The sequence below is a fragment of the Stomoxys calcitrans genome, chromosome 3 (assembly GCF_963082655.1).
Source record: "Stomoxys calcitrans chromosome 3, idStoCalc2.1, whole genome shotgun sequence".
Lineage (NCBI taxonomy): Eukaryota > Metazoa > Arthropoda > Insecta > Diptera > Muscidae > Stomoxys > Stomoxys calcitrans.
The window spans coordinates 133,427,691-133,452,175 of NC_081554.1; the positions used below are offsets into that span (position 1 = coordinate 133,427,691).

Genomic DNA, 24,485 nt, shown 5'->3' on the forward strand with positions numbered 1-24,485 from the left:
GATAATAAGGCAAATAGTCCTATAAGAAAAACAGGCATCACAAATTTTTCTTTTCCTTCACAGAATCTTAAAGGTGATAATTGTAATTATAAATATGGTGATATGGCGATTTGGATTATATGAATAGAACATCGCGAAGTATGTGTAACGAATCTTCATATCGTTTGCCATAATACGAAGCACATTAGGAGTATGTTGTTTCGTCATTTTGATTATTGTTTTAAGTTGTAACTGTATCCCAATTTTGAGAGCTTTAGCTTAATTCATAAAGAAAGTACCATTTTGTACGTTTTAGTACCTAAGTGTAGAAATTTCAAAAAAAAACTGCCAGTCGCCAGATATATACCACCAAGGTGTACCTCTGTCCTAAATTTCAGAGCTCTGACTTAATTCATAAAGAAAGTACCATTTTGTACCTGAATGTACAAATTTCAAAAAATCTTCGAGTCGCCCAATATATACTTCCAAGAAGCTCAATCCGTAAAGAAGGAACAATTTTGTACGTTTTAGTAACAAAATTTACGAATTCAAAATAATCTTCTAATCGTCAAACATATACTTTACTGTACTATTTAGCTATTTTGTATTTTGTACTATTTAGTTCTTTTGGTGCCAAAATGTACGATTTGTACCACAGTAGTGGTGTAGGATATAAAAAGTATGCTTTCTATACGGATGTGGAAAATCAACAGAAGTTGGGTTGCAATGCATAATCAACCTATTAACATTTTCCTGTACGTGTTTTTCTAACCCATTGTTTATGAAGCAATTGTGGACTATGATAAATCATTCACCCTTATTCCTGTTGTCGAAGGCGAAAATCGACAGCAGTCGTAGTCGAAGGCGAATTTTTCATTTCGTGGTATTCTGTAACTTTATTGCCTTCGACACTTTGGTAACAGAAACAAATTGTAGTAAATAACAAAATAATATAAAAGTAGGCTCCATACTCTTGCAAGAAACAGGTGTGATGTCTTTTGGAGTGAAATTAACTTTTAAATCGATCGTTTTCACAAAATTTAATAGTCGAATGCTCCTTAGGTGATACCAACTATTTTCGTCTTCGACAACCATAATACCATTTTTAACATTTGTCGAAATTCGACTACGCCTTCGACAACCGGAATAAGGGGGATTATATCTAAACCCTACATTCATGCTAAATTTCAAAATACTAGCTTTAGCCTTTTGGGTTGGGCAATGATCAGGCAGTTAGTATCAGCGCCTTTTTTTATAGAAATAGAGATTGCACTAATTTCTCAAACACAGTCTTATTCCCATGGTTAAATACAACAAAAAATCATATAATAGTACATAAATTAAATTGTGCTGCTATTTATAAACTTGTGCCGTAAAATTTGGCCGGATGATGACTTTTTTTTTTGACCTGTTTACATGAGACAGCTTTATTATTGAGCCATGGCGATTGCCCGCCCTAACACAACAGTCAACCAAATTAACGTGGTTCTTCTCGGCCTATACCATTAACTTTTTTTCTTTTGTCACTCGATTCGTTTGCCATGTCATGAAAAACATTTGTTTTCCCTTAACAAAATCAGGGGTCTAATTAACGCATCAGTGATTGAGTACGCTTTCGTATCGAATGAAATTTCTTATCGTATTATTTGGAGTTTATTCCACTTTAATACATATTTTAATGACATATTGTTTAAAAATTATGATCGATTTAAACATTTGCTTAAAAAAATCAATAAATTTTGTTTAATAAAGAAACACAATTCACAATAGGCAGATTTCGAATGATTTTACGCTATCACGAATACCGTAATTAGACCCCTGCTGTTTTCAATGACTTGGCGAACGAATCGAGTGACAAAAAGAAAAATAGTTAGTGGTCTAGGCCGTCTATCTAGCATTAGCTGTCTGTGGTGATCAGTTTATCCACTATTTGTTATGTAGAGATTTAACTTACCTTATAATGTTTTCATTATTTCTCTATGTTTTCATTATTTCTCTAAAAGCATCCATTGAACAAACATTACAAAGCAAAACTTTTATTTCAAATTATTAATGGTAAACTTATTATATATATTTAAAGATAATAAAAATTTATAATTAGCAGTCTCTTTTTAATAGTAATGAATTATTGATTTAAATCATATTAAGCTTATAGCAGTGCACAACACATTGCTGCGCTGCAACAAAACTAACAACACAAGCAGCAACAACACCAACAACAACAACGCAAGAATACTATTAATTAGCTTCTTTGTATAAGGCTCAAAACCCAAAATGTTTAAATAAAATTATTTTGCCTGGTCCCTATATGGCCTTTTTTGATTGTCTATATAAGCTTTTATTTGATGGGGAGTTCTTTTCTCCAAAACTTTATATTTACTTTTAAGTTTGAGGCATTCCATTACTGTAGGAAGTTTTTTCAGTGTTCCCAGATCTCCCAGCTCCGAGCGAAGCACATGAATTTCCTCTGGCGACCATCTTCTCCTTTTAGTTTTCCCATAGGGTGAAGCTAAAAATATAAGTTGTATATTAAAATATGCATAAAATATGTATAAAAATATAATATATATATATAAAATATTTTTTGACAAAAAAAATTTTTAACTATCAGAAACCTTGATTAAAAGCTACGAAAAACACGTAAAGGTACTATTGTACTATGTTCGTGTTTCACCGTTTTTTTTTCGTTATTACTTTTGTGAAACAATATGCAAATATCAATCATAAAATAACAATTTTATTAAAATTCTACTAAAGGAATAAGGGAATGTCATACTGAATGAAATCAGCGAGTTTATTTATTTTTTGCTCTAAAATCTTTTATCTAAAAAAAGTAATCGGCGAAAAACGAACATAGTACCAGCTTTAACACTTACTACTTCTTCTTTTCTTCTTTGCATTGCAAGTCGGATCTTCTTCCTCATCCTGATCGCTTTGATCGCATGATTCTCCTCCATGGCTTTGATTGTCTTGGTCACCTCTATTACCTCCACCACCAACATTTCCTCCATCACCAACATTTCTGCCATCACTAACATTACCTCCATCATTAACATTAACTCCATCATCAACATTAACTGCATCATCAACATTACCACCACCATTTCTATTGTCTATATTATCTCCACCGCATTCCTCATCGCTTTCATCACCGCCATCATTAATTCCTATTGCCGCCATCAGAATTTGTGATACGCAGTTAACTTCAGCTGCTGGAATTGTTGCGCGATATACATTCTTGTGTATGTCTTTATGGTGTCCCATAAAATTAGCCAACTTGTCAATGGAGGCTTCTTCTGCGTTGATCATAGACATATGTGTTGCGATGTGTTTGCGCAATTTGGTTCCACGAAGACTTTCTGGCATTTCTGCCCCGCATTCAATAGAGAATTCTCTCATCAAAGTACATGCTCGAAAGTATTGGCATGTAGATTTAGAAGGGTTTGCGAATAAGAACGGATTTTTATCAGTTATCCCTGCTTTTTTACGGTATTTTAATATGATATCGATTGCCTTCACGACTAATGGGCTGAGAAGAACCGGCACTGTTCTGCCGAGTTTACCTCTTAGAGCTAGTCGCGCATATTGTTTAGCAAAATGTATAGAATCATTAGATAAATTGCTTAGAAGCTCTTTTTCCGTTCTCTCTGTAATAATTTCTTTATTGGTATAATTAGCAATTTGGATACGCTCAACCTCTCCAGCCCTTCTTCTGTTAAATATTTGTACAAGCACTAAAGTACATTTAGTTAATTCAATGTAATTGTGCATATCGAAGTGTGTCAATTTCGACATGTATCCGACCATTAGATTTTTCAGATGATTATACAATTTTTGAATATCTTCTTTTGTTGGTAAGACAATTTTTTTTACGCGCTTTTGATTATTTTGATCTTCAAAGGCTTTTCTATTTATCATCGTGGGCGCCTCCTCTTCCCATAATAAGATAAAATCACTGACGTTTTTTTTATTCTCCTCCAACTGTTCTTTGACAAATTCTGCTTGCAGTGTGTACGCACATTTTTTAATTAACGATGAAAGTGTTATGGCCACTTGTGGATGGTCATACCATTGCCATTGTTCATTCCAACTTGCCACCTTTTTTATAGCTTCTATGCACAAATCATGTTTTTGGGGTCTAAAAACGTCTTTAAATTCAGTGATTTCATTGTCTAATACTTTAGCCTCAATCTTAAACCTGCCTAAATACCTCAACTGCGCACGAATCATTTCATAATTGTGGGGGGATGTGTACTTATGTGCCAACTTTGTTCCATATTTAATGATAAGTTCATCGAACCTTATGGAATCTGTTACTGCGTCGTCTTTAAGAACCGGTAAAATCTTTGTTCTTAGGACTGGACTGGCCGCTGGATGGTAAAATTGAGTTAGCTCTTTGCCCGCCGTTATAGTTGATTTCCTTCTAACCTTGTTGAATTTGCTGCAGATTCTCCGGTGTGTTCGAAAACTCAATTTCGAAAAAAAACCTTTGCAAATGGAGCAACAAACCATATCAATAGCTTTTTTTTTATACTTTTTTTGTGCATTTCTTGGCACAATTAATATGCCGGTGTTTATGGATTTACTTGTATTGTGCACAAAATCCCCTTCTTTCCTCAACTTTTCCAAGATTTTCATTCGAGCACTACTCTTTGCAGGCAGCCTGCTCGCAGTTTTTATTTCACTCTCGGACTTATGTTTCAAAAGCAAATGCCTTCCAATTTGAGTTTGCAATGAACCGCAAAATTTGCAATAATGCTTTTTCTTCACTTTGCCTGTAAGGGGAACCGTGACCAGATATATATTAAGAGGTTCCTCTATAATTTGTGTGCTTTGCTCTAATGCCGAGCTTATATCGGTGTCTGGAACGTATTGTGAAGTAGACGTATTTTCTTGGTTCAATGAGGTTTCAACGCTTGTATTGCATTTAGAAGTATCTGCAGTAATTAAGCTAACATCCACCAAACTACATTTTTCTTGAGAAATCCCTTCGTACAAAAACGTCGAGTTGAAATTTATGTTGGAGGAAGACGTTGATGTCGTTAAACATGGCTGAGTTGATGACACATTAACAAGATGATCCTCCCTATTGTTCAGGTGGACGTCCTGAACAGACCCTGAGGTATTTGTAATGCCTGGAGGATCCTCTTCAGTGCGCATGATTTTCTCAAGAGATAAATTACATTTTGGTTTCGGAATAGTGTCATAAGTAGATAAACCATCTTGGTTTATTGGAAATCTAATAGCGGCATTGCCTTTTTTAGTATCTGTGGAAATTAAGCTAATATCCAATCCAGATTTGTCCTGGGAATCCAAGTAAATTGAACTCGTCGATCTTGAGTTTATATTGGAAGAGGACGTTGATGGTTTAGGAGTTAAGTGGCTTTCAGGTACTGGAGGTATAATAACTGAAGGATCCTCTCTAATGTTCAGGTACTTCTCTCTTGACGAGCATAGCTTGAAGTTCTGAACCAATCCTAAGGTATTTGTAATGCCTGGAGGATCCTCTTCAGTGCGCATGATTTTCTCAAGAGATAAATTACATTCTGGTTTCGGAATAGTGTCATAAGTAGATAAATCATCTTGGTTTATTGGAAATCTAATAGCAGAATTGATTTTTTTAGTATCTGTAGAAATTAAGGTAATATCCAATCCAGATTTGTCCTGGGAATCCAAGTAAATTGAACTCGTCGATCTTGAGTTTATATTGGTGGAGGACGTTGATGGTTTCGGAGGCAAGTGGGTTTTAGGTATTGAAGGTATAACAAGAGAGTTCTGAAACAATCCTAAAGTATTTGTTATACCTGGAGGATCTTCTTTAGGCGACGAACATAGGTCTAGTTTCTGAGCAGTGTTTATAGTAGACAAATTGTCCTGGAGGAAAGGCTCTCCTACTTTTGCAAAATCTGCCGCAATCATGCCAATATTACTGCATTTGTCCTGAGTTCGATGACGGTGTGGTTTTTTATTGCAGGATGACTTTGATGGAGGTAAGCAGTTTTTTGATGTTGGTGGTGAAATTAAAACTGGAGTATCTGATTGTTTTACAACTTTTGTAATATCAGCAGCGATCATGACGACATTCAGACTAGATTTGTCTTGGTTAACCCCTTCAAACAAAAGTTTCCAAGTTTTAATTTATGTTATTTTGATCTTTTTTATTTTGGTCACAAAATTATTTTATTTTATTGTTGGATTTACGTCAAGTGTAGACCAATGGATTTGTTTTCTATATCGTAGAAAATCAGAACAACAAAAACCCTTTAGAAAGTTTAGGCAAATTTGTTGTGCAAAAAGCACTGTGCAGGAGAAATTCATCCCATTTGTCTAAGCTGGAAGTAAATCCAAAAACAAAATGAGTTTAAGGGGTCGATTATGGATGGTAGCTAGGGTTTTGCAACGTGAATTCCCGAGCCGGGAAATCCCGGGAATTCCCGTATTTTTTTGGAAGGGAATTCCCGAGAAATTTTTTAATTTTTCCCGGGAAAAACGGAAAATATTGATATATTGGTATTTTATTAATTTGTATACCCTCCACCATAGGAAGAAGGTATACCAATTTCGTCTTTTCGTTCGTAGAACCTGGAAATATTCGTTTAAACCCCACTAAGTACATATACATATATTCTTGATCGTCATGACTTTTAAAGTCGAACTAGCCATGTCTTTCCGTCTGTATGTCTGTCGAAAGCACATTAACTTCCGAAGGAATAAAGCTGGGCGCTTGAAACTTTGCACAAATACTTTCTACTAGTGTAATGTAAATAAGCTATATCGGTCCATATAAATCGATCTTGGATATTTACTTCTTGAGCCTCTAGAGAGCGCAATTGTAATACGATTTGATTGAAAATTTGCCTGAAGTGTATTGTTTTGACTTCCAACAGCTATGCTATGTATGGTCTAAGTCGGTTTCTAACCTTATATAGCTCCAATATAAACTGATCTCCCGATTATATTTCTTGAGCCTCTTGCATAATAAATTCTACTATGGTCTTCAACTTCCAAACAAAGCATGGTCCGAATCGGTCTATAACTTGATATAAGTTCAATAGCGTGGCAATTTTTATTCATTATCCTTTGTTTGCCTATAAAGAAATACCGGATAACGAACTTGACTAATGCGATCCAAAATGGAGTGTATATAAGATTCGGGCCGGCCAAACTTAGCACGCTTTTTACTTTTTATCAATAAAACCTACTTGGTAGAATGCGAAAGAACATTTTCCATTGCTGGAAATTTTTCACTAAAACTAGAAATCTTATGTCAAGTAAACTTCTAAACGCCTTGGTTGTAGTAAAGGCACATTATTTTAAAAACATCTGAAATTATTGTAAAAAACAATATCTTTTAGCGAAAACAAGTAAATATTTTTACCTCCACGTTGAACGCCAATTTTGCTAAATTTTTTAAAATAAAAACTATTTTTCTACCTCGATTTTGTGTTTTTTTGAATGAAAATAATAAATCCAAAAAATTCCCGGGAATTCCCGGGAACCCGGGATATAAGAGTTTTTATTTCCCGTTTTCCCGGGAATGAAAAAAGCCGGGAAATGCAAAACCCTAATGGTAGCGCAACTAAAGTTGCGTTGCCAAGACATAAAACCATGATTTTTCCCAGTTTCATTCAATATCAGTGTTTTGAGCGTTCAGCTATTAAGTAGATTTGAAAAACATATGCAATTTAATACAGAAATGGAAATTCCTATAACAAATTTGGCCATTGTCAACTTAACTGAAGTTGGGTTGCAATCCATAATCGACCCATAGATTTAAATTTAAATTTAAGATTTACTGACATACATATGTACATATATAGATAATCATTAATAATTTGCACTTATAAAAGAAATAAGATTGTATTTTTATAATGCTTAAGTTGTTTGCCAAATTTCTTTAAAATAACCGTGAGTTTCAAGACCAAATTCATTTTATATCAGCCCTGTTCCGGTTTCCGAATTCGCAAAACGCAAAATATTATTTTGCTTATATTTTATAAACCCCTTCCTTTAAAGATTTGAAATCACTTGAGGTTGCTCTAACTATATAGAGCTTTGATTAGAGTATGCATTCAAACATCGACGTTAAGAGGTTTGCAAGAAATAAGGCAAAGAAATTCTTTCGTTTTGCTTTTTCGAAAACCGGAACAGGCCTGAATATAATTCTCTCAAATTACTCTGTTTTTCGTAAGATCATATTTTAATATACCAACCATGCAAGGAACCCAACTATCTAACTGGTGGCGAGTGTCTCTATACATATGTCAAGGAGCCTGGGCTCCATCCTACTTTCCGGAGGCAGTGGACTGTCCTCGAATTCAGGCCCCATTTCGAGCATACGACCCTATGTATGCTACTTAGTGCCCAACATCTGTGAGCCTTTTTTAATACGCTACAGAATGTGACACTTCCAATTCAGTTTTCTGCCCAAGATCACACCTAAGTACTTGAACTTGTCAGATATCGAAATCGTTCTATTGAGGAAAAGTGGTGCGTCAAATTGGCCCACCTATGTATTCCTCGTGAACAAGCAGATTTTGGTATTTTTTGGGTTGACATTGAGACCCCTAGGTCTAGCCCAGTCGTATGCCATCTGCAAGACCTTTTCGGCCCTCTGTATAGTTGGTTCGGATCCTTACCCGTTAGAAGTATTATAACATCGTCTGCGTAGCAGACGGGTTCAAATCTCCCCTCCGTCAGCATTCGTAATAGGTTATAAATGGTGGTCACCCATACGAGTGGCGATAAAATGTCCCCCTGTGGCGTGCCCTGTGCCAATTTCTCCCTTATATTTATGTCATGGGACCAACAATTTATCCACCTGTTCCTTAGCATATGATGTATAAGGACCAGTCTATAAGGACCCGGTCCACCCGGTACTGGTCTAAGGATTGGATCTGTGTGTCGGTCCGCACTTTGTTAAAAGCATCCTCGATGTCAATGCATACCGCCAATGTGTACTTCTTGGCATCTAAGGATTCTTCTATTTTAAGCACAACCTCGTACAGAGCGGTCTCCACCGACCTTCCCTTGACATAGGCATGCTGTTTGTATTTGAGCAGTTCGCTGGATGTTCTACTTTTTATCATGGTATCCACAATACGTTCCATGGTTTTGAGTAGAAAGGCCTCCTGCCAGGCTTTCGGAGTATATGCAAGTCTTAGACACGCTGTGAAAATATTAGCCAGATGGGGAGCCAAATAGTCGGCCTCCTTCTGTACACCCAAAAAAATTAGTCTGCTGATATCAGCAAACACTGTCTGCTGCTATTAAATTAAAAATTAAAAAAAATTTAGTAAGTATTGAATACATTTTTGAACTTCTAAGCAACAATTCAGGCATTTGCTACACATAAAAATTAAAATTTTTTTTAATTTTAGGCGTTAATTTTTTGTTTAAAAGCGATATAATATAATGATATAACTGCAGTAGTTATTTTGTCTGCTGTTGTGTAAATTCTATCAAAAGTTACCAAATTGTAGGAAATTTGAAAAAACTTTAACTTATATGCTTGTAACATTGACAAGTAAGATGGAATATACAAAATTTTGAAATGTTTACGACATTTTTGAGCCTTTTTCAACTTTTTAAATTTTGAAAACAGCAGAAAATGTTACTTGTTTCAGCAACAAATTACTGCTTTCCCATTTTCAGAAGACTTTCTGCTGTTTCAGCAAACATTTTTACTGTTTTTATTAACAAATTTCTATGAGTGTATTAACGTCGGAAATATTCCTTTAGGTCCGGGTGACTTGAAAGGTTTGAAGCTCCTCAGGACTTTCTTTACCATAAATTCTGTGAGGATAATCCTTCGAGCACTCCCATCATTCCCAGATTCCTGTGTGTCTATGAGTCCCGTCGTATCCTGTGGATAACGGGTTTTTATCAAAAGCCTCAACATATCCTCCGTTATCTCTGCTCTCACTCCCATGTCGTCCACTAACGTTTCAGTTTGGACAAGGGTTTTTGAGAGAAACTTTTTCATTTTGACGGCGTCATTAACGCTAAGGACCTGAGAGGAGAAAAGCCCCCAGGAGGCACGCTTTGCCTTTCTGGTAGTCTCATTGTATTCCTTGAGACGTGCATAATACATATCCCAATATACTACGTGCTCTGTTATAAAGTCTGCAGACCTCTTTCCCTTTATTGCGAATCTCCCCGGTCATCCAGGGTTTTTCTTGGGCTGATGTCCTTTCTCGAAGTGGACAACTATCTTCGAAAGATAGTTCTATTGACATTATCGTCAATGTCTTCTATGCTTGGACAATCTACAACTGTTATAACAACTATGTTTCTCGCTGTTTAAAATTTCGGAGAAAAAAGAGCGGAAGCAATAATATTGACTGTAATTTGTACGAGTGCCAAGGGATTTTTTACTGATTCCGTAAATTCTGGGTAAGAAAAGGAACTTTTGTCATGTCATCAATCGGGAAATAGGGCTATATGGCAGCTACATACAAACATTTGCGGATATAATCCATACTCGGATGTGAAGAGTTCCATGTTACTCACTGTTACGGCGAAAATGGATAATAAATGCAAAATCGATAAAAGTAGAAGAATTCTTATCAGAATATAGTTATAAAGGGTGCAAATTCAAAAATGCATTACATCGTCTACGCTGGTGATATGTAGTGGGGAAAGGCGGCTTCTATGAGTAACTATATGTTTGAATAGCACCTGCTTAATGCTTTTATTCCACACTCACCGTTTCCAAAGAAAGTATGTATGTATATGACGGGTTTATGCTGTTCTATTATCCATTTTTTCACATTTCATCCTGTGGAGTTATTCCGTTTATATCTTGTTTTGAAACCGTCCCCTATCACTGACTCCTTTGGGTAAAAGATTAGCAATCAATAGCCTATTAAACCAAACACACATTACTCGTGTGTTTAAACCAGCCTCAAGGATATTTATGTTTGTTTTTTTGTCGTAGTAATACACGCATTTTGGGAGAATCCTGCAACTTTATTATTAAAACGGCGCTTTCGTTAAACGTATTTAATCAAAACATCCATGCGATGACATTACTGTTATCGATAACTAGGTTAAATTTACAAAAACTCCATAGGCTATACCTGGTACAATTAAGAAGGTAAAGACAACATTTGCCTAGTCCTGTACAAGACAGTACGAAAGACAAATACGTTTGCGCATTCATAGGTTGTGGATAGTGACATTCTACGAATACGGAGTAGTTGCAACTGCAATCGCGGACAATCGGCATTGGGAGTAGAGAGTCTCAGTGAGAGGTCGGGCGGCGCCGGCTTTTGCTTAAATGCTTAGTGCAAATGATGCTCGATATGACAATGCGGTTTTTTGACGCCTTTAAATAACTAATGGCCATAAAGTTCTTGCTGCGATTGGTCCTACTGGCCGGTACGAGATTGCTTTCCTATAGTGATTGATGAGGATCGCCACAACCACATACAAATGTCGTTACTACAACAACAATCAATTTCAACTTTTTTTTGTAAATTGCAAATTTTGCCCATGAACATTCCATTAAGGAACAGGGGCAAACTTTTTCTTACAAACACATATTCATTCACATATTATTCATTCTGTGCTGCCTCACGTGAATTAGTGTTTTTAGTCGTCAAAATTACAAATTAGTCGTCAAATTATTATTATCGTATTGTTATGTTGTTATACACTTAGGTTAATTATACTGTGTAATACGAATTTCAGGCCGAGTAGGCTTAGTATTACTGAATAAAAAAAAAAATATTGTTTAACTTTAGCGAGTTTTTAACTCGCTCATATATAGTGCAGGGCCATGAAATATGAACGAAAATGACATCTATCTAGAACTTCGTTATCCTGGATAGATGTAATTTTCATACAAATTTCATTGAACTGCACAAACACATCCAATATTAATTAAAAGCTTGTTTACACAGAAACACCTCTATAGTCAATGGCAAAATAAAACTAAACCAATTATTTATGAAATGAAGTGAACATATCCTAATAAATTTTATTTGACTTTTATGTTCTCACATGTTTTTCAAATTTTATTTATAAACTAGCGTCCCGGTGGTAGGCTTCGCCACACTCGTTTTTGAAGTCCGCTTTTTAGTATAGGACTTCTGAAAACCTAGGTAGTCACTCAGTTTATAAAGTTATCAAGTTTTCTAAAAATTGCGCATAAAATTTCACATTTGAAAAATGAATGTTCGTTTCAAATATTATAAAATTCCTACAGTTCCGATTTGTTATTACCCAGATTTGCAATATGGATGAATATAAGGTTTTACCAAATTGTTACTGTTCCTATCTGCTATCATTCAAATTTTATAAATGGGAGGTAATATAAAATATAACCAAATTCCTACGGCTCCCATCTACTATCAACCACATTTTATAAATGGATGGTAATAAAAAATATTACCAAATTCCTACAGTTCCTATCTACTATCATCCACATTTGATAAATGGATGTTCCTCTAAAATATTACCAAATTCCTACTACTCCTGTCTACTATCAACCACATGAAGAGAAAGTACCAAAATGGTACCAACTGCGGTACTAAACGTACGTTTTCTCCCGCCGCCATTTTTTTTTTAATTTTTTTCTTTTCACCTTTATCATTTTAGACCATATGTGTTTTAAGTCAAATTTCCAAATTCTACCTCTATCTATCCGTCCTGTACAAAGTTTACCAATTTCGTACCTTTTTGGTACTATTTTTAGTACCTTAATGTACAAATTTTTAAAAACTCTTATAGTCACCTAATTTAGGTTGCCATGGTGAACCTAAGTTCTAAAATTCAGAGCTCTAGCTCAATTTACAAAGAAAGTACCAAATGGTACCAATTTTGGTACTAAACGTACTTTTTCTCCCACTTCCGGCACGATTTTTTTGACCAGATCTTATTTTTTCGAGACGCTCTTTAATTTGAGCCCAAAATCATTCGCCTAGCCCTCTCCGTTCGCGCTGGGCAAAAAAAGTACCATTTCGGTACTTTTTCGTACCTTAACGTACGAATTTCGCCAAACCCAGCCTTATACCGTGCCTTTGACCCAAGACCAACATTCGTGCAAAATTTCATGATTCTAGCTTTAGCCGTTTGGGCCGGGCGATGATCAGTCAGTCTGTCTGTCAGTCAGCAATCAGTCAGTCACGCGTCTCTTTTATATATATAGATTACAAATATTTATATTAATATTTTTGCGTTTCATTTTTACTCTTCATGTCTTGTTTATCCAATATAAAAAAGCAACAGAAAATCGACGAATGTAAAAGTACGTTTACATTGGCCACTAAATCCGGATTTAATGGCTCGATCACCTGTTTCCCCTTTATAAAATCAGCTGATGAGAGCCTTAAATCCGGATTTAGTGGCCAATGTAAACGTACTTTAAGTTTTATGTATCGTGTAAACTCCGCTTTGAGTTTTGCCAGGTGTAATCGTATAAACAAACTTAAATAATAATCGATAATAACAAGAAACATTAGTACTGACATCGCACAAAATGTTGTCAAAAATAGACGTCTAAATTAATATTTCATGCTAAAGAGCTTATTACTCTTAATTTAATTTTTCTTGTGATGAAACGCATTGCCGCTTGCATGATAGTCGTCCTGTTGTTTCCAATAACGAAGAGAAAGCGATTATTTGAATCGACAGCAATAGTTCATATTATTTAATGTTTTGTCGTAACCACATTATGTGGAGGTGGCGATCCTCATCAATCCCCATAGGTGAGCAAGCTCGTTCCGATCCAAAGGACCGATCGCCGCAGGAACATGATGTCCATTGGTTATTTAAAGGCGCCAATAACTCGCCTTGTCATATCGAGCATAATAGGCACTCAGTATTTTTGCAAGGGCCGGTGCCTGAGACTCCACTCGATACCGCTGATTGTCCGCGACTGCAGTTGCAGCTACTCCGTATATGAATCATCCAACTATCCGCAACTTGTGTACGCGCCCGGTAACTCCCAGCTGAGTGCCACAATAGGTGCTCAACCTTTTATAACTCCTCCTCATCCCCACAAATCAAGCGTAAGTCCGACGCCAAAGTCCTGATATTGCAATGGTTTGTCAGGACTCTTAGTAGTGAAAGTGGCAGCTCCACCATATCTAGGAAGGGTCCCTTAAACACACCAAGTTACTACATATTGGTGAATAGCAAGGCGTATTTATAAGGTGTGCTCATCGGCGAATTGCTACAACAAAGCATCTTTTTTGGGAACTCGATATGTCAAAACTTGTAAGCAAGGCGAATAAAATTCGATTCGCCTTGACATTTCAAATTTAAGGCAAATTTGATTCAGCCAATCAGAGACCCAGAAATTAATTTATATTTAAGTGTCAAAGCAAAACAACAAATTTAAAATTTTTTAAATTTCCCATTAGCTCCAAAGGCTTTCCCTACAAAATCACCAAGATAGCAGGGTTAACTAATGTTCACTATATAATAGCGCTGGACACATGGAGAGGCGAACTAACACAGGATTTGCATTTCTTTCGGCAGCTATTCCTCCTCTGATACACTTAGCGCTGTTGCGCAGAATTAGGTCTCCTACATACACTTAAATACTGAAATATTTGAAATGTAGCCATTTTAAAGGTTATTGTTTTTAAAGCTCCTATTCCTATTTCGTAACCTCCTAGTGAGAAAAACAATAAGGCGTGCTTAAAACAGGCCCGATAACAGCTCTTGAAGGCCTTCTAATAGAAGGACCGTATGCCTCCCAAAATGAAGTTTCCAAGAGGACTACCTTGTAACTTCTAAATGTTTGACAAGGGATGCCTCTCCCGTCTTTATGCATTCCTTCTGAAGTACCCCATAAAATATATGAAACACATGTGAGTGTCTATTGGACTTCTGATGTTTTTAAGTACTTGGAAAGTACTATGGAAAGCAATGTCACACAATGTTAAAAAGATATGAACAAGGAAAGGGAAGATCAGGCCTCGCGGATGCAAAACAAGGAATGATATCAGGCCTCTAAGTCGCCGCATTTTTCCGCTGGGCTGTGGTCATGACCGGTAGCTATCAGCTTCTATTAATTGAACATACAAAATCATACAAACACACAAAAAATTTAATTTTGAATTTTTAAAAGTTTAATTTCGCACGGCGAATTCAAAATTGTTTTGACATCTGCAGTTCCATCAGCTGTGCTGATGCGCACACCTTATAAATACACCTTGGGTGAATAGCATATCAAATTTACGGCAAATTTACTTCAACCAATCAGAGCAAGAAGAATGAAGTTTATTTATTTATGAGTGTCAAGCTAAAAAAAAAACATTTAATAATTTTCAAAATTACCCTAAGCTCCAGAGACTTTACCAACAAAACCACCAAGATGATAGGTTTAAATAGGAATATTGTGACTAGAACCCAATCACCACAGGACGGTTACCCTTCATGAGAACCCCTTTTTGAGGCTAATAAATATTTGTGGGATTTTCAGGTCATTTGAAAAGCAAGAGGTTAAAGTTTGTTGGTTACGAGGATGGCTTTTTTTATATTGGTGTGTGGCCGTTAAGAGTGCATATAGTATGCTGCCAAGATTGGTCAATGGACTTGAATGAACTAATCCAGGAGTTGTGGAAATGAGGAGTTATTTACGATTAAGCAAATATTGTGGCACTGAGTTGCGGGGAAAGTGCATGATTGAAACATAGATATTAATAACAAAATGTGTCATGGTAGTGAAACCTAGAATGCACCTCAAGCACTTGGGGTGCTGTTAAAGAGACCATGTTTACACATACAGAGCAATTGGCCTGTTCATGGTAAGTTATGCAACGCCATTGTGGGCTCGTCAACTATGTGACACACAGCGGCACAATGAGTGCTCAACTATAACTATAGTGCTCAACTCAACTATAACTATAGTGCTCAACTCAACTATAACTTCTTATCATCACAAATTTAGAGAAGTCCGCTTCTCTTTTAGGCTAATACGATGCGGATGTTTTGCTGGACAAGAAATTGAACTTCAAATTCAACATTACGGAATGGGCAAGAAAGGCCACTCTTGCCCTATATACCTGCAAAAGAGCCATTGGCAAAGTGGGGGGTTTAAACCGCGCGTCATGCACTTGGTGTATACTGTAGTTTGACGGCGCTTCAAAAGTCCACCCTCTGTTCACCCGGCACGGGATGACTATGAGCACCACACAGGTTGGAACCCTCAGCTCTGATTTGTGTGCTGTTCATCGTCATTACGAAAAGCTCAGCTGGGAGCTACCGGGCGCGTCCACAGGTTGCGGATAGTGGAATGCTCCATATACGGAGTAGCTGGAGCTACAGTCGCGGACAATCAGCGGTATCGAGTGGAGAGTCTCAGTGAGAGGTCGGTTGGCGCCGGCTCTTGCATAAATACTGAGTGCCTATGATACTCGATATGACAAGGCGAGTTATTGGCGCCTTTAAATAACCAATGGCCTAAACGTTCCCGCGGCGATCGGTCCTTTGGACCGGAACTAGCTTGCTCACATACGGAGCTTGACGAGGATCGCCACCTCCACATACCAATGTGGTTACAACAACAACAACAACAACAACAACAACAACAACAACAACAACCCTCTGTTCAATACTCAACCGGATCCAAAGGATGGCTTGCTTGAGCATCACAGCCGCACTGAGGACGACACCATCTGATGCACTGAAGGGCAACGAATGGTAGATGGTCACGAAGAGGCCTGAGCATTCCAAAATTATGTGGCCTAATCTAGACTTGAAGAGGTCTACTGCTTTCCTGTCACTGGCTAGAGCAGAAGTCTCAGTCAATGTGTCCGTCATGACAGGTCACTGTCTGATCGGAAACCTGCTGACAGACTGAAGGTTGCCACCAACGACTTTTGCCGAAGCTATGAGGAAAAAGAGACAGTAGAACATCTGCTGTGTGTGTGTCCTGCACTGACAGTCTAAAGAAGTTCCATTTAAGGTTCTCATTTCTTTGAGAACTTGTCCGACTTAGCGGAAGTGAACATTCGCAAGATGTTAGGCTTTTAAAGCCATCTGGATGGTTCAACGTTAGGAACTAGAAGGCATATTCCTTCTCATGTTCCTGTGGTATCACAATGGAAGAAAACGTCTAAGTGAGTCTGATGGCAGACTGCCACTCTAACCTAACCTAACCTATCTTTGGAAATGACATAAAAAAAGCTGATTTTTGGATGATCGTGTGCAGCCAAAGCCGCATGGTACGTGATTCAACCTTGAAAACGCATATGGGCGCATTAGATTGCGTAAGTACGCATTCTGTGCATGGTATGTAACTCCAGTGTTAGAGCTAATGAGAATTGTGTGCATTTTTCAAAATAAAACTTTTTCTGATTGGTCAAAGCAAATTTCTCGAAAATTTGAGATGTCACGAGCAAGGCGTATTTAATAAGGGGGAGCATCGGCGAATTGGTGTATGGCCGTTAGTAGTACATGATAGATGAAGTTAGTGCTATCCACCAATATGTCCTAACTTAGTGTTTAGGGGACCTCTCCTAGATATTGTGGATCTGCCACTCTCCCTACTGAGTCCTGAGAAGCCATTGCAATGTCAAGACTTTGACGTCGCGCTGGACATATGGCAGATTTAGGCTTGATTTGTGGGGATGACGAGGGGTCATAGAAGGTTTAGCACCCATAGTGTCACTGCCCTGAAATTGTAGGGGTAGGTGCTTTAAATGGCAGATTGGAGGAAACTTCTCCAGACCGCCTAACCGCCGTATTGTCATGCATGTTGGCTTCTAATCTTCTTCATTTTAATGTCTGGTTTTGTACTGAGGAACTATTAAAATTATTCAATTAATAGAACAATCATAAAACACAAAAAATTAAATTTTGAATTTTTGAAATTTAATTGACGTTCCATGAGCTGTGCTGATGTGCCCGCCTTCTTAAATACGCCTTGGAAAGACTAATTTAATACGCCTTGTACCTTGGTTTCGAGTTCTCAAAAAAGGTTCGGATAAAAATAAGTCGTATTGGAAAATGTTTTGTTGTTTTACTTTAGAGTACGTCTATGAGTAAAAATATTTGAAAAAAAATTGACATCTATGTTATACATTTACTATGAATACTACTTTAATTTTATATATGTACAGCGGTCAAAAAAAGTATTCATCATTAGCAAAATTGATAATAAATTCACTTATTTTGGGTAATTGAAGAAAATTTAAAGTAAACAAATAATGCAGTTTTATGCAATAGTTTATTTTTCGTAATATGTTTTAAAATAAATTCAAAAAATAAATTTAATTAGCGCAAAAAATGCAATTTTATATAATAACACCAAAAACAGAACAAAAAAAGTATTCATCATTGATGTGCTATCATCAAAGTCAAATTCAAATATTATTTGGGAATCCCCCTTTTCTGTTTTATTTAGTAAAGGAGGCTTTGCCCTTGACAGCAAATATTTAATTTCATTGAAAATATAGTTTTTGTCAAAATGGGTCGTAAGCAAAACGAGGTTTCTGATGAGGTAAAAGTTTTGATAATAAAACACCACAGGAATGGTTTAACTCAAAAAACTATCAGTGAAATATTAAATAGACCACGATCTACTATACAATCCATCATCAGAAAGTGGACAGAAACGAAAACTGTTGACAATAAACCAAGATCTGGTCGACCAAAAGCACTTTCAGTTGGAGATGTGCGTTGGCTAGTGCGGCAAGTTCAGAAAACTCCGAAGACAAATGCGACCATTCTTCGTAAAAACACTATGGAATATTTAGGGAAGGAAGTTACTACACAAACAATTCGAAATACACTCAAAAGGCATAGTTACAGAGGAAGAACTGCACGTAAGAAGCCCTTTATAAATAAAATAAACCGAGTGAAAAGGCTAAACTTCGCAAAAATGTATGTAAAACAGCCCGAATCATTTTGGAAAACAATCATTTTTGCAGACGAGAGCAAGTTTAATCTTTTTGGGTGCGATGGAAAGGTCATAGTGTACAGAAAACCAAATACAGAGCTTGAAGAACGAAACACATTTGCTACTGTAAAACATGGTGGAGGTGGTTTAATGGTTTGGGGGTGTATGGCGGCTTCAGGAGCGGGAAATCTTGAAATTATTAATGGAGTAATGGATCATAAGTATTACATTGACATTTTAAAGAGGAATTTAAAAGATAGTGCTGTAAAACTTGGGCTTGGTAATAACTTTCAATATTATCAAGATAATGAACCCAAACATTCTGCTTTAAATACCAAGATGTGGATGCTGTATAACTGCCCCAAAGTCATTAAAACTCCTCCTCAAAGTCTCGACTTGAACCCAATTGAACATCTTTGGGAACATCTCGAACGCAAATTGAGAACGCGCAATTTTTCGAGCAAGAGTCAAATGCAACAGGTGATAATGGAGGAATGGACTAATATAGACCAAAATATAACCGCTAAATTAGTCCAATCGATGTCAAACCGTTTAAAAGAAGTTATAAGACGCGGTGGTCGAATAACAAAGTATTAATTTTTTTAAATTATGTTATTTATTTTTTTGTTTTTTTGCAATGATGAATACTTTTTTTGTTTAATTTTTTGTGTTCAGCTGTAAAATGGCCCTTTTTGTTCCAATAAATACTATTTTTTTCTTTAAAAACAATGAAATTGTGTACATATATATCACACAAGCACTACTGCATCATTAGTTTAATATGTTTTTATTCCAATTGTCTTTTGTAGACTTATTAAAAAAAAAAACATTGAATGATGAATACTTTTTTTGACCGCTGTATGTATATTTACTTACTGCACTTAACTTGAGTTTGCGGTGCTTTTATGTTATTTGTTGGGACGTGTTTGGTTGGAAAATTTTCTTTCTTAGTTGAATGGCTTTCTCTTTCATTGTTTGGTCGACCATTATCCTCTTTTGATGTGTATAATTTTTCTAAGGAAAGTGAAATATGTAGACAAACCAAATTGAAAATTAATTGATTGATATTTTAAGTATTCAGTACAAAAAACAGCCGTATTCACAAAAAAACATGTCTATAATTTGAAAATATGTATGGCGGATGAAAGGAAAACGTTTTGACCGAACTGGGTAAATGTAAAAATGCAAATTTTGCCCATGGACATTCCATTGAGGAACAGGGGCGAACTTCTCACAGATCAATGAGTGCAGTCCGATTCAAGTTTAAGCTCAATGATGGTAAATGGTAAATGTGAAGACTTTCAAAACAGTCTAAGGCGAGGGCGTCGTAGATTGATTATATGTTTTTGAATGAGAAATTTTAAAATCAGTCTATTAAGTAAAAGGTGAATAGTATGTAAAACTGATTTTAAACCTATAATAAACACTTTTTGTAAATACTGCTGTTTAAATAAGAAAGATTTGTAATAAATATATACGGCTTTAATTGATGTAACTACTTACCGATTTTAGTTTCAATGTCAGGTGTAATTTTGGAAATTGTGCTTTCGTCTTTGTTTAGACGACTTTCTTCCTCGTTAGATGGGCGACCTCCCTCATTGATTGATTTAGTGCTTAGCGGCTTTGTTTTTTGTAAGTGGCCTAAAAAGTTAAAAATCTCGTAAATTTTTGCTGATAGATATTTGGTAATAGTTAAATGAAATATAACTTACCCTTTTCTTCCTGATGTTTTCTTTCATTTATAAAATTGTAATTATCTGTTAAATGAACATAAAGAGTTTTAATTTCTTTTAATGCAACTATTATGCAGAAATATAATATATAAGTTGGCATAATGATGGTCATACTTACTAGATTTGCATACAACAAGTCCAACGTGCCTTTTTCCCCCTTTTTGGAATATAACACTTCTGGTTCCATTTCCAGAAATGCTTTTCGATTCAACCACCAACAAATGTTGGTTGGTGGTTCTTATCAATGAATACATCTGTAATACGGATTTTAATATAAATGGATTAGAAACAAGTAAAAAGGCATTAAGTTCGGCCGGGCCGAACTTAGGATACCCTCCACCTCGGGTATATATGTAAACCAGCTTATGAGTCCAATACCTTAAATCAAAAGATCGTTCTGTATGGCAGCTATATCAAAATCTGAACCGATCTGAGCCAAATTCAAAAAGGATGTTCAGCGTCAAAGGTGGGAATGTAATCTCTTAGCTACAATAGTCCCCAACTTCATTATAGATGGGTCAAACAAGAAGATTCAACTAAAAAAAAGGGGTTGATCCTTTTTTTGAAAAAAAAATAGCGTTTTGTGACCTTTTTTTCAAAAAAGGCAGGTCCTCGTCCGAGTACCTGTGTTAGCTTAGAATAGTTGGTAGTCGAAAAACTTAAGTCAGATGAAATCAATTGTGAGTCACGCATGAGTCACGTGATTCGTGAGTGAGATCCAAATCCAGTCACGTGATCGTGCGTGAGCTTGATTGAATTGAAATTCTTCGTCCGTGAGCATGAGTGCATGAAATCATGCTGACAGAAAGCCCAAATTAATGTGACGAGAATCGCCATCTCCACATCCAAATCAGAGAACTGCATCAGACCTCATGGCACTCTTGAGTGCTTATATGAAAAATACTCAAAGACACTTATTTTGTTTTGCTTGCCACTTAGAAATTAATTGTTTGACTATCAGCACCTGTTCACCGATTTGTGCGCTGTTCATCGTCACCGCGTCCACAGGTTGCGGACGGTTGAAAGTGGCTGCAATTGCAGTCGCGTACAATCATCGGTACAAAGTAGTCCCAGCGATAAGCCGGCCTTCACCGACTCTTCCTAAAAAGCTTCCGAACAAGCTTGCTCATATATGCAGGAGGATCGCTACCACAATAACATTCATAATTTCTTTTAAATATCACATTACTTACCCTTCCTCTTTTGTCCTCTTTTTTTAATAAAAGGATAAACTATTTTTTTAATAAAACGATGGAAGTGCAAATGAGCACCAAAGCCACACCATTGCCGCACGTTTTAACACAGGAAAGAACACTGGAATACTGTATTCAAATTAGAATCAAAACATCAATAATCAATCTATAACATTAATAATTTCTTTTAAATATCACATTACTTACTCTTCTCTTTTGTCCTCCTTTTTTTAATAAAATTAAAAACGATGGATGTGCAAATGAGCACCAAAGCCACGCCAATGCCGAACGTTTTAACACAGGAAAGAACACTGGAATACTGTATTCATAATACAATCAAAACCGAGAGTATTCTCGCGAATTTCCACTTCTAGAATGTTCGTTTCGAACGGTAAAATCCCGTTAGAGATAGATATGAAAGCGTATAGAGTAAGTGATTATAGTAGTCGCTGTAATTGGTACCCACAGCTTGACCACTATGCATTCCTTAAATGGGCACTTGCGACGTTGACGGTTGTCAAAACATTACCTTCGTTATAAATATCATTGTCGCCAAAATTGTCTATTCATTGGCTATAACCCCGTTTACATTGGCCACTAAATCCGGATTTAAGGCTCTCGTCAGCTGATTTTATAAAGGGAAAACAGGTGATCGAGCCATTAAATCGAGGTGATCGAGCCATTAAAAATTTAGTGGCCAATGTAAACGGGGTTATAGCCAATGAATAGACAATTTTGGCGACAATGATATTTATAACGAAGGTAATGTTTTGACAACCGTCAACGTCGCAAGTGCCCATTTAAGGACAATTACATTACATAAAACACACATAACACCAACTTAAGGCTGGTACTAACTTCTTTTTCACCGGTGAAAATCCACATTTTTCGCCGGTTACTTTTTTTAGATAACAGACTTTAAAACAAAATAACACGCTGATTTTATTTAGTAGGATATTTTTTCATTACTTAAAGCTATCTCAAATCAAGTAGATTTGGGTTGTAGTGTAAAATCATGTTTACACTAGCATCCAAATCTACTTGATTTGAGATAATCTCCCAAAACCGTTAAAGCACGTTTACATTAAATCCGGATTTAGTGGTCAATGTAAACGGGGTTTTAACACTACGATTAAAGAGATTTGCATTTATCAACAGGGATGTTTTTGAAAGCATTTTTATGGTGATCAGAATTTTTATTGTGTTTAACACATATATTGTGGTCTGCAATTAAATGTGTGAAACGATTTTATTAAATTTAACACCAAATTTTATAAATTCAATAAGAAATTGTCAGATGTTGACAAAAACTGCTGGCCAAAACTACCAATACCGGTATTCGATACAAACGCAGTGTTGCATTTCAATTTCGAAGGAGGTTTGCTGCAAATCACCTCAAATAAGTAGATTTGCTCACACTCAAAATGTATGGAAAACCTCTTCTTCTTCTTCTTCCCCAATCTGACATTCTAAATGAATGTCAGATTTTATAAAAAGATAGTATTAGACTCTCGGTCTTTGGCACTATCTTTGTCACGTTCCTTTGACGTATTATCATGGAAAACCTCGTCGCAAAACACGAGTTTTGCGAAAGCTCGTCGCAAATCTAGATTTGCTCTAAAGGTGGGTATTAACTTCCTGTTTCACAGTGAAATACCCATGTTTTTCACGATTACTTTTTTGAAAAACTACATTTTCACGGTAAAGGTGGGTATTAAGTTCGTGTTTCACCGTGAAAATGAATATTTTTTCACGATTACTTTTTTAATATAATAGATTTTGAAGCAAAAAAACATGCAGATTTCATTCATTATGACATTCCCTCAATACTTTTGATAAAATATAAAATACATTTTTATGTTATTAGTGAAATTTTTGTAGTTTTTCAAAAAAGTAATCGTGAAAAACATGGGTATTTCACTGTGAAACAGGAAGCTAATACCCACCTTTAAACACGAACTTAATACCCACCTTTAAGTGTAAACAAGACATAAACAAGACATTACGGTATTTGCCGCTCAAGGTAGTTTCTTTGGTGGTCGATTTTTGTTGTTCTGCTAATGACGCTACCTCTTAGTTGTACCATGAGTAATAGTCTTTAAACAGTTACTAAAAATGCGCATGCACCGAATTATGTCTGTTAAAATAAGCTACGGTGGTGTTTGTTTTTCGCTTGTATTTTGTCATCATGCGATTTGTTAATGTTGTTTAATTATTATGTAATTTTAAACGTTTCTTCTAAAGGGCGGAACTAACTTCTTTTTTCGCCACAATTTTCGCTGGTTACTTTTTTTAGATAACAGATTTTAAAGCAAAAAAAAAAAACACACTGATATCATTTAGTAGGACATTTTCTCATAACTTACGCTAAAATTTTAATAAAATTGTTATTTAATCATTGATATGTTTTAGTGTTTGAAAAAAGTAATCGCGAAAAATATTAATTAAGGCTGGTACTAACCTCGTTTTTCACCGATGAAAACTTATATTTTTCGCGATTACTTTTTTGAAAAACTGCTCAATCCCGGCGTGACCATCTTACAATTTTCAGCGGTGGTTATCCCCTCCTAATGCTGGCAACATTTGTGAGGTACTTTGCCATGTAAAACTTCTCCTCAAAAGAGGTGTCGCACTGCGGCACGCCGTTCGGACTCGGCTATAAAATGGAGGCCCCTTATCGTTGAGCTTAAACTTGAATCGGACTGCACTCATTGATAAGTGAGA

The 24,485-nt window shown here is 36.2% G+C and overlaps 2 protein-coding genes across 2 annotated transcripts in view; one reads left to right on the top strand and one right to left on the bottom strand.

The window, feature by feature from the left end:
- LOC131996143 (uncharacterized) overlaps window positions 1-2,238 on the top strand; it is a 52,458-nt gene extending 50,220 nt beyond the window's left edge. The window contains exon 5 of the mRNA XM_059365593.1: window positions 2,128-2,238. Within this exon, the coding sequence (XP_059221576.1) occupies window positions 2,128-2,238 (111 nt within the window). The remainder of the gene's footprint in view (window positions 1-2,127) is intronic.
- LOC106095187 (uncharacterized) lies at window positions 1,989-22,114 on the bottom strand. The gene is made up of 8 exons (XM_059365084.1): window positions 21,969-22,114; window positions 21,762-21,890; window positions 20,687-20,822; window positions 20,548-20,592; window positions 20,339-20,476; window positions 19,712-19,849; window positions 2,856-6,089; window positions 1,989-2,488 (listed from the first exon to the last, which is right to left on the bottom strand). The coding sequence occupies exons 3-8, from the start codon at window positions 20,820-20,822 to the stop codon at window positions 2,268-2,270; spliced, it is 3,912 nt and encodes a 1,303-aa protein (XP_059221067.1). The 5' UTR covers window positions 21,762-21,890; window positions 21,969-22,114; the 3' UTR covers window positions 1,989-2,267.
- Window positions 22,115-24,485: the final 2,371 nt, after the last annotated feature.

Bases quoted from the DNA above. Each gene is read 5' to 3' on its own strand.
- LOC106095187 (XM_059365084.1), bottom strand. From the start codon at position 20,822: ATGTATTCATTGATAAGAACCACCAACCAACATTTGTTGGTGGTTGAA. The intron at 20,477-20,547 runs GTAAGTTATATT...TTAACTTTTTAG, and splicing joins AAAACATCAGGAAGAAAAGG to GCCACTTACAAAAAACAAAG. The intron at 6,090-19,711 runs GTAAGTAAATAT...TTTTGTTTGAAG, and splicing joins GCAAACTCAAGTTAAGTGCA to GGGTTAACCAAGACAAATCT.